Raw genomic sequence first — 9,732 nt, forward strand, 5'->3', positions numbered from 1 at the left:
CCTTCGCTGCGGAGCGCGACTCTCTCGCTGCACAGCTTCGCGACGCCCGGTGCGAGCTCGAGGTCCTACGCGATGCCTCCTCACGTCGCGCGAGGGATCTCCAGCGCGCCGTCTTCGACCGCGATCGGTATCGCAGAGAATGTGACGCGCTCAGAGCCGCTCGTGTTGGGCCCCCGGAGCGTGCTGCGTCCCCGCCGCGGCAGAATCTTCGAGATTCTTCTGAGGGTCGCGGGTACGGCCTCTCGACGACCGACGCACCCGCGACCCCTGCTGATCCGCCTCGGGGTTGGACTCCCCACACAGAGGCCGGACTTCCTCCGCTCCATGAAATGGAGCCCGAGTTGCCGTCTCATCCAAGTTATTGCCCCCCGAGGGCGCGTACTTCCGGCCCGTCAGCGCCCTCTAACGGCACGAGCCGTTGAGCGCTCGGGTCGTTCTATGGTCCCGTACATCGTCCGTTAGCTCTCTTCTTGTAAAGCCCCTAAGGCATTTTCTTGTTACTTCTCTTTCAACGTTCGATCGTTTTCCTTTGCTTTGGTCGCCTCGCGGCCCCTCCCCTTTTTTTGGGTTTGAGGGCCGTATAGGCGCGAGGGTCGCGCATCCCGCGGCCATACAGGCTACTGCGGATCGCTTCTCCGGTGACCCTACCCATCTCCGGCGCACGGGCCTCCTCGTCAGGGCGCCGCTGCCGCCCCCGGCACACTGGCGAGGGTGGCAACTTCGGCCGTGGTGGCAACTCCCACCCCCGCCACTGCCTTTGGGGGTTCCGATGTGTCTCCAGGCGGCGGTTCGCCGTTCTGGTCCATTCCCCGTGACGCTTCGCGAGTCTACTGTGACGGCAGGGCTCGGCGCGGGCCCTTCCGAGGAGGTTCGCATTTCGTTGCGTGTGCCGTCGAGAGCCCCTTCGCGGCTAGTCTCGGTACGCCCAGTCGCCCGTTACCGTAACCGGGATTTCGGGAGTTGTCCAGATCACCGCCGTGATCGGTCCCGCCTCAGACGAATCCCCGTAGTTCCGTCGGCTCGGCTACCATCCCACCCGGTGGGGTCCGTCACGGGGGCGTCTCCATGCTCACCCTTGGGGAGCTCGACCCCGGGGACCCGAGTGATCCGGGTTATTGCCCTTCGGGGGCTTGAGACATGGGCTCCTCAGGACTGCCGGTGAACGCGCCCCGTTGAACACGCCTACCGCATCGCGTCGCCCCGGTGTGACGCGGTGCGTCCCCTATCCATAACATTAAAGATGTCCGCTTCATCCGCCTACGTCCCCTCTCTCTTTCTTCGTCGCACCGACCGAGGTCGCGCTTGGAGTCGTGGCTCCTACCCGCCTCTCCATTCCGGAGGGAGGGGCGGTTGAGAAGCTCGTTAAGTTAGTTGCATTCGGTCTCCGACCCTCCGGAAGCGTGGTGCCGTCGGGTGAGCGCGGGGCCGACGACCCATTCCTCTTCGCTACCGGGTCCCGTACCGGTGTCCTTTTCGGCTCTCGAACGGAGGGCGGCGGGCCATCTGACGTCGTTTCGATGCGCCTTGTGCATTGTGGTCCGTCCCCGTGCCGGCCAACCCAGACCCTAAGTCACAGTCGGGATGCCCGCTCGGTCGTAACTCCTTTCGTATTCCATCTCGTCGGCGTTCGGCCGTCGACGTTCTCTTGCTCCCACTGCGCTCGATACGCAGAATCTTCTTCTCTTGCTGTGTCGACGCTCCTCATCCCTAAATGCATTCGATCGCGCTCCTTCGAGCGGTGTCCAACGGCAGCAACGAAGGAGAGCGACGCGGTTCGGGTGCCGTCATGGTTCGTCTGACCCTAAGCGGTGGCGTGGAGATGGAGGCGCTTAGTCTCCGCGATGCCCTTGCGGCTAAAAAAAGAGAACATCGTGGAGTATCGGCGGGATCGACGCGGGCCGTCGTGGGTTTGAGCTCTCCGGCGTCCCTCGCCGTCGGCGGCGAGGGCTCGAAAGCGCGGGATCGACTCGCGTTCGTCTTCTCCTATTCCGTGGCGGCCCGGTCCTTCGTCGCTCGCGGGAGGACGGCTCGGGCCAGTCGCTCAACCGGTGCGTGGTCGGCCGCTCAAGGAGGGGAATAGGGGCAGGGGCCGATCGGACGGCGAGGCGCGCGGGCGGCGCCGTGCCGCGTCTTCCCGGACGGAATTCGCCTCGGTCGCGCGTCCCGGGTCTTCTTTGGGTCTTCGTCTCGTACGTTAGGCCTGGTGCGACCCGTGTCCTGTATGCGGGAAATCGAAGGAGACGTGCGAAGCGCAGTGGAGATGTTAGAGGCGCCAGCTGTCGGGGATTCGCGTTCTACCGCGCCTCTCGCCCTCGACGGCGGGGAGGGCGCGGGCTCGAACGCGCGGGAGCAGCTCGCCGGAGAGCGGCTCGGGCATCTCGCGTGATTGGTACGCGGTCGGATGCGTGCGGAGGTGACTGTGGATGAAAGCCGTTCGGTCGGCTTGGGGGTGTCGGAGCCGGGATTGCGCGGCGTCCGCTTGTCGTATTTGCACCTCCCTCCCCTTTGGTGAGGGGGCAGACGTGTGTACCGCCTGTCCGGTACCCGTTGTACCCTAGCTCAGCGCCGTCGGCCTTCTCCTTTCTTTCGGTATGGCGTACAGTACCCCCGTGCGCCATGCACGTGCTGGTGTAATTGCCACCGTTGATTTTTCGTTATTTTAGTGGGACCGTGGCGGGGTGATTTGGTGATGACGCAAGCGGTGTTGGCGCATGGCGCGCACCTCCGGCGCCGCTCACGTGTAACGTTCTCATCCCTCGTAATTTTCCTTATTACGGGGCATGTCTCGGCGGCGGTTTTGAAGTGTCTCGCGTCCGTGCGCATATATTGGTGCCTCTCCGACTGAGTTGCTCTCGTTTCCTCGCTCTTATGGAACGGCCCTAGCGCGCGTTCTCTTGAAGCCGCTCTCCTCGCCTGCGCGTCTGCTTGCGCGTTTCGCGCGTCTTCTCGCGCACAACCCAAACCGAAAGGACCATGATCCGGTCTTCTGCCGGGCTGTCTAACCCGGATGCTGATTGATGGCTCGCCGTGAGCTTCAACCTTCTCGGATATGCCGAGACAAAAGCGACGGGCATTTTGGTCGCTAGTTCCGCCCACCGAGGGGTTGTCTTGATTCCACCTCTGATCGCTTCGTTCGTCAGGCGCCCCTCCTCGCCGTGGTGGCTGGACTTAACGGATCGTCCAGCAATCCTGTTCGGGGGAGGTCGTCCGACTTTTCCGATCCGAACGAGGTTTTGCGGTCCTCGTAATGTCGGTCATTACGAGGGCCCAACATTTTTTTTCAGGCAGTTCGTACTTTCCTGTTCTTATGTATCGCGTCCTTGACGTCCGAGAAGTCAAGACGACTTGACTAGAACACGTCCCCGGCTGTGACTCTCCGATAGGGTCTGCCGTCCTCCTTCGCTTCCCGTTTTCGTCTGTTCGTGCAGGCTGTGGTTAATCCGCGAAGGAGCGGTTGAGGGCCCTCCCCTTAAGCGTGAACGTCCGCGTTCACGGTTTGGGTGAGGTCTCTGCCGGTACGTCTCCGGAGGCGTTGGGCGTAACGAGACACCAACTCCTCCGGGACGTGAGTCCGCGCAGTCCAAGTGGGCGCGTCGTAATCCGCCCACTTGATGAGGAACTCCGTAGTTCCGTCTTCCATAACTCGATGTCTCAGTAGCCGTTCGACGGCATACTGCGTTCCAGCGGTGACCTTATCGGCGAGGTCCCGCGGGGTCGTCGTACTTGCTCGTGGCGCGTCTATCGGAGGCGGCGCGTACACGCAGCGGTCGGCGGAGACTCGCTCGGTGACCCCATCACGATCGATCGTGATGGTTCGGCGGTCATTGGCGAGCACGCGGTAGGGTCCGACCGCGGGCGAGGCGAGCTTGTTCGATGTCTTAGCCCCATCGGTGGGGTTGAGATAAACGTATTTTCCGGGACGGAGACGGGAATTAATACGTCGTATGTGTTTATCGAAGTCGCGCTTGTAGCGAGCCTGCGTGCGACGCAGGCTCCCGTAGGCCTTCTGGATAGTCGAATCCAAGGTCTTGAGGAACTCGGCACGTTGGTTCCCCCTATCGGAGGGCGGCGCGTCGCCGTCCGCCCGTCGGAGAGAAAACTCCGGCGGTGGCCTGCTGAGCACGAGCTCAAACGGCGTGGTGCGTGTGGTGCGATGTACGTGGGAGTTGTACGCATACGTAAGCGGCCCCACGTACAAATCCCAGTCGTCCTGGTGTTCACCCACGTAGTTCTGCAGCATCGAGGCGATTGTTCGGTTATAACGCTCGACTTGCCCGTTCGTCTGGGGATGGTACGCCGAAGTGTACAAATTCGTTGTCCCCAGAACGCGGCACGTGCTGTGGAACAACTTGGCATTAAACTGAGGGCCGTTGTCCGAAAGCAACGTGCGAGGGACGCCATACTTGAACACCCACGAGTCGCAGAACGCAACTGCGACCGTGTGCGCTGTTATCGTGCGGAGCGCAACGACTTGCGTTAGCTTACTGAAGCGGTCCGTAATCACGAGCAGGAACCGTTTTCCTGTCTTCGTCTTGGGGAGCGGCCCCAAGATGTCGATCGCGAGGCTCTCGAGGGGCCTCGTAGCTGGAAACAATCTCAATCGGTTGAGATGTTTCCTCAGCTTCACCCGGTTCATCGCGCAGGTTCGACACCCTCGCACCGTGGCTGCGACGTCTGCAGCCAGGGGGGGCCAGTAGTACTCGCGTCGAAGTGCGTAGTACATACGGTTCTGGCCCGGGTGCCCCGCGATGGCCGGGTTGTGGCACAGGCGAAGGAGCCTGGCGCGGAGCGTCCGAGGCACCACGACCTGAACGATATCAGGGTCGAAGGGGTGTCTCCGCTTCAGCACCCCTTTGTGGTCCTCGAAGAACGCGGTGTCCCGGGACTCTGACTGTCGTGCCAAAACGGTTTGGCAGAAGTCATCCACGCGTTGCTCCTCAGCTATCTCCTCTATCGTAAGAGGGGCCGGAAGGTCGTCCTGCGGTGGGGCGACCGGGGAGTCGAGCGCGCCAGCCTCGGGGTCTTCGGCGTGCTGGATGTCGGCGGCGTCGAACTCGTCGGTCTCCTACCAAAACGAATTGGGTCCTTGGAGAGCGGGGTCTTCGTCGTCACCTCGCGGTTCGTCGCGCGTCCGTGCGCGCGACCTTGTTCGGGCTTCAGCTTGATTCCGTGTCGTTACGAAGACATGGACGGCCTGACGATCACAGCTCGCGGTACAAGCGTGGTCCGCGAGCTCGTTCGATACGTCTCGAACTGTCGTGCCCCCGTCGAAAGTGGGGATGTCGTCATCCACCTCGACGGTGGAGCGAAGGTCATCGGCGACCTTCGGCGACACGAGTCGTGACAGGGCATCGGGCACCTGATGCACGCGTCCGGGGCGGTACTGAATGGTGAAATCGTATTCAGCCAGACGTAGCCGCCACCGGGTGAGTATTCCGGAACTCTCGGTGAGGGACATGAGCCATCGAAGGGCGTCATGGTCCGTCCGTACGGTGAACTTCGTGCCTTCTACGTACGGCCGTAGTGTGCGGACGGCCCACACTACGGCAAAGCACTCGCGTTCGGTAGCGCTGTAGTTGCGCTCACTATCGGACAGTGAGTACGACCAATACCCCACGGGGCGCCAGTCGTTCGGCTCTTCGTGCTCCTGAAGTAAGGTGCAGCCGAGTTGGTAGGCACTCGCGTCGGTGTCTATCATGTACGGACGACCGTGCCGGGGCAACGCGAGGATCGGCGGAGCGATCATGCACTTATTAAGGTTCTCGAACGCCTGAAGTTGCAGCTCCGTGGGGTTATAGAAATCGGGATCCGAATCCTTGCGCGTCATGTCGGTCAGAGGACGTGCAATCTTAGCGAACCCCTTAACGAATCGGCGGTATACGTTACACGCCCCGAGGAACGAGCGCACTTGCGTCAAAGTCCTCGGGAACGTGAACGTCTTGAAAGCGTCGGCCGCCGTATCGGCCACGCTCAACTTGCCTGGGGAGATGACGTGCCCCAGGTAGTGCACCTTCGGTCGGAAGAAGCTGCCTTTCTTGAGCTTAATTCAACCGTATGCCCTTCGGGCTGATGAACGCCCCGGCCACCTTTCAACGTATGTTGGATATCCTCCTCTCAGGCTATCGCTGGAAGAGCTGTTTCATCTACCTTGACGATATCATAATCTTCTCCAAGGATTATGACACGCACCTCAAAAATGTGGACGTAATACTCCGTGCTCTGCAGCAGGAGGGATTATCACTTAAACTTAACAAGTGCAGGTTTTTTCAGGACTCTGTCGAGTACCTGGGTCATATCATTCGACCGGGCGAACTCGACGTCCACCCGAAGAATGTGAAAGCGCTCTCAGAAGCGACTCCCACGGACCCAGACCGAGCTGCGCTCATTCTTGGGAATGTGTAATGTCTACCGACGTTTCATCGATCATTTCGCTAAGATAGCGGCGCCCCTTACGGCTATGCTCCGAAAAGGAGGGCCGGATGTCCTTCCCAATCTGGATAAAGAGCAGACCACGGCCTTCCAGACACTGAAGGAGTGCCTAATTTCGCCACCAGTCTTAAAACTCCCAAGACTGGGGCGCCCCTACTCGCTGGATACGGATGCATCAGACGCTCAGTTGGGCTGCACACTACTGCAGACCCACGAGGATGGACACCGATACCCTGTCGGGTATTGGTCACGCACGCTCTCGTCAGCGGAATGCAACTACTCGACAACCGAGAAGGAATGCCTCGCCATCGTATGGGCGGTACAGACGCTCCGCCCATACCTGGAAAGGGAGCGGTTCACGGTCAACTCCGACCACCACTCCCTGCGGAGGCTGATGAACCTCGCCGATGCCAGTGGCCGACTTGCCCGGTGGCGCTTGCGCCTTGCCGAATATGACTCCGATGTAACTTACGTGAAGGGAATCAAGAACTGCCTCGCCGATGCGCTGAGCCGTATCCCATCTACGGGGGGTACGACTGTCCCGATCGACGAAGAAATTCCTTGCTACTCCGTCATGAATTTCGACGATGAGCCTCAGCATCACGAGGAGACCTACGACCCCACCGACGTCGAAATTTCCGCGGGCTGCTACGCGCTGGACCCTCCGGCCTCTATGGCCGCCATAACTCACGAAGACTTCTCTCGTGAACAGCACTCCGATCCATTTTGTAAGGAGGTGACTTCCCGTCTTGAGAAGGGGGAGGGGTTCGCTGAATTGCGCCGGTCCCGATTCTTCGTGAATCAGGAACGGCTGGTCTGCCGGAAAGCCCACCTCGACGGCGTGGAACAGATCGTAGTACCCACAACCCTCCGGGAAAGGTTGTTGTACTTGTCGCATTATCCCGCCACCTCCGGTCACCTGGGAGGCAGGCGATTGTTCTATACGCTAAGACAGCGGTTCTATTGGCCAAGCATGTCGGTGGACTCCTACTCGACCGTAAGAATGTGTCCCGACTGCGCGAAGGCACGCATCAATCTGCGGAAGCACAACTCTGAGTTGAAGACATTTCCTCCGTCAGGGCCCCTGGAGTACATCGCCATCGATATTCTCGGCGAACTTCCCCGTACACCAAGAGGAAACCGTTACCTCTTGGTGATGACGGACAGATACTCCAAGCTGACCAGGACGGTCCCGCTCAAGAGGATTACCGCTGAAACGGTTGCGCAAGCGTTCATTTCCCACTGGGTGTTCGTATACGGCGCCCCAGTGAAACTTCTCTCCGATAACGGAGGACAATTCACCTCGAGATTTTTCCTCGCCGTGTGCAAGATACTCTCAATTGAGAGCGGGTTCACCACGGCCTATCACCCCCAAACAAATGGGCAGGTGGAAAGATTCAACCGGACGTTGGTATCCACCCTCCGGCATTACCTCGCCGATAATCAACGTGACTGGGATCAGTACACGGATGCGCTGACGTACGGCTATTATTGCACGGCGAACAGAATGATCGGTATGCGGCCGTTCGACCTGGTATTATCCGGGACCCCGAGTCCGTTATCCCTGCAACAAACGCCGCTGTTGGACCCATCCGCCTCAAGGGTGCAGGTCAAGATGCGCTACCTAGCGTGGCTCCGCAGCCTGATATCGACGGCCAGCCGCAACTTGCTGGCCGGACAGGAGCGGTATAAGAACGATTTCGATAATCGGATACGCCACCTCACCCCGGACTATCGGGTGGGGGATCAGGTACTCGTGAACTGCGAGGCTGCGCTACGCTCCAAGAAGAAAACGGACAAGGACCGGGTTAACAATAAGCCCGCACAGCGAACCGAGGGACCCTTCCCTGTCGTACAGGTAGACGACCACACCGTCACTATCTTACGGGGGACGGGACCGAAGGACTGGCTCTCTCGCGACCGGGTCGTCACGTCACCCCCGCTTCGTAGCAACGTGACAGACCCCCCGCTGGGACCGGGGTCCTCAAACGGGGAAGACGAAAACCTCCCCGACGCGACCCCTTCGGAAGGGACCCCCGCGACACCGGCGCTCGCAAGGCCGCGGCCGCCGGGGCTGATGGACGCCGTCATCGGCGGAGGAACCGAGGACGCCCTGACACGTCTCGCTGGGTTCCGCTCTCGAATCGGGGCAAACCGCCCCGAAACAGCGAACCACCCCCTGCCGCCGGACTCAAGACCCCAAACGAAGGACACGCGTCCCGTTACGCGCTGGCAAACGGCGAGGGAACCCCACGAGCCAACAGTGGACCCCACGGAACCACTCGCGCCCCGCCGCGACAGGGCCTCCGCTCCCCCGGCGACCGATCCCGCTCACCGCGCGTTCATCTCGTCGGGCGCGGCGCACCTGGCCGCGAGGGGCACGTTCCGACCCGACGCCTTCCGCGTACCTCTACGCGTGCCACCGGGGCAGGCCCTCCCTCCTGATTCCTCTGCGGGAGACCCCACCGACACCTACGTCGTGCAATCGCTAACCGGGCACGGGCCGGGAGATGACGGGCTCCCCCTGTTTCGCGTACGTTGGTACGGGTACAGCGACGCCGAGTCGACCTGGGAGCCCGCCCGTCATATCGACTACAACACGGTGGCGCGATATTGCCGAAGGAAGCAGGTACCAATCCCCGACCGCACTCTATGGGGGCATCCCGGCAGCGTGGGAATCGGGAATTAGAGGGATGGATCGCGCCCCAGCACCTCGGTTGAGGTACGATAGCCTACTGAGGAACCCCTGGAAACACGCGACGCGTCGACGCGGACCGCCGCCGGACGCCCCAGCCAGCCACGGCCGCCCACCTGTTACATTTGATTTTTCGAGTTTTTGAATTTTTTCGAAGTGGGTTTATTTTCGCAAATTTTCGGGAAGTTCCCCTGCCGGACGAGGACGGACCACCGACCCGTCCCGTCGGTTTTTGTTGGCAGTGTCTCCTCCCCCGCCGTACAGCGGGTATCTCCCCGCCCCCCGCGCGGGGACAGCAGCCGCGCGCGCTCCGGTGCGAGCACCCCTGTGGACCCCCCTCACGACGGAGCCGCCCCCTTCCGCGGCGCGGAGGTCTCCCCGCGACGCCCGGCATGGTGCCACACCCCGCGCTCTCGCGGTCCGCCACTCCTCTGCAGGGAGAAACTACTCGCGTCGAGACGAGCTCCTGCCGGCGTCGGGCGGAATCACCGCCCCCCCCCTCCGCCAGAGCGCAGAAGACTTGCTCCTCGACGAAGAAGTGGCGTTCAACGCGCCGGTAGCGCGTATGGCCCCTTCCCGCCATAGGGCTGGGAGAGAGATAGCGTAGC

The 9,732-nt window shown here is 61.4% G+C and overlaps 1 protein-coding gene across 1 annotated transcript; it reads left to right on the forward strand.

Annotated features, from left to right (window-relative positions):
- Window positions 1–6,054: 6,054 nt before the first annotated feature.
- On the forward strand, window positions 6,055–9,118 carry CHC_T00006943001 (hypothetical protein). The gene is made up of 3 exons (XM_005710294.1): window positions 6,055–6,204; window positions 6,341–7,057; window positions 7,163–9,118. Exons 1-3 carry the CDS (start codon window positions 6,055–6,057, stop codon window positions 9,116–9,118), a joined length of 2,823 nt encoding a protein of 940 aa, XP_005710351.1.
- The last annotated feature ends 614 nt before the right edge of the window (window positions 9,119–9,732 follow it).

The sequence above is a fragment of the Chondrus crispus genome, genomic scaffold, assembly GCF_000350225.1.
Source record: "Chondrus crispus Stackhouse genomic scaffold, scaffold_55, whole genome shotgun sequence".
Taxonomy (NCBI): domain Eukaryota; phylum Rhodophyta; class Florideophyceae; order Gigartinales; family Gigartinaceae; genus Chondrus; species Chondrus crispus.

Bases quoted from the DNA above. Each gene is read 5' to 3' on its own strand.
- CHC_T00006943001 (XM_005710294.1), top strand. From the start codon at position 6,055: ATGCCCTTCGGGCTGATGAACGCCCCGGCCACCTTTCAACGTATGTTG. The intron at 6,205-6,340 runs GTAATACTCCGT...AGAATGTGAAAG, and splicing joins CGCACCTCAAAAATGTGGAC to CGCTCTCAGAAGCGACTCCC. The intron at 7,058-7,162 runs GTCGAAATTTCC...CCATTTTGTAAG, and splicing joins AGACCTACGACCCCACCGAC to GAGGTGACTTCCCGTCTTGA.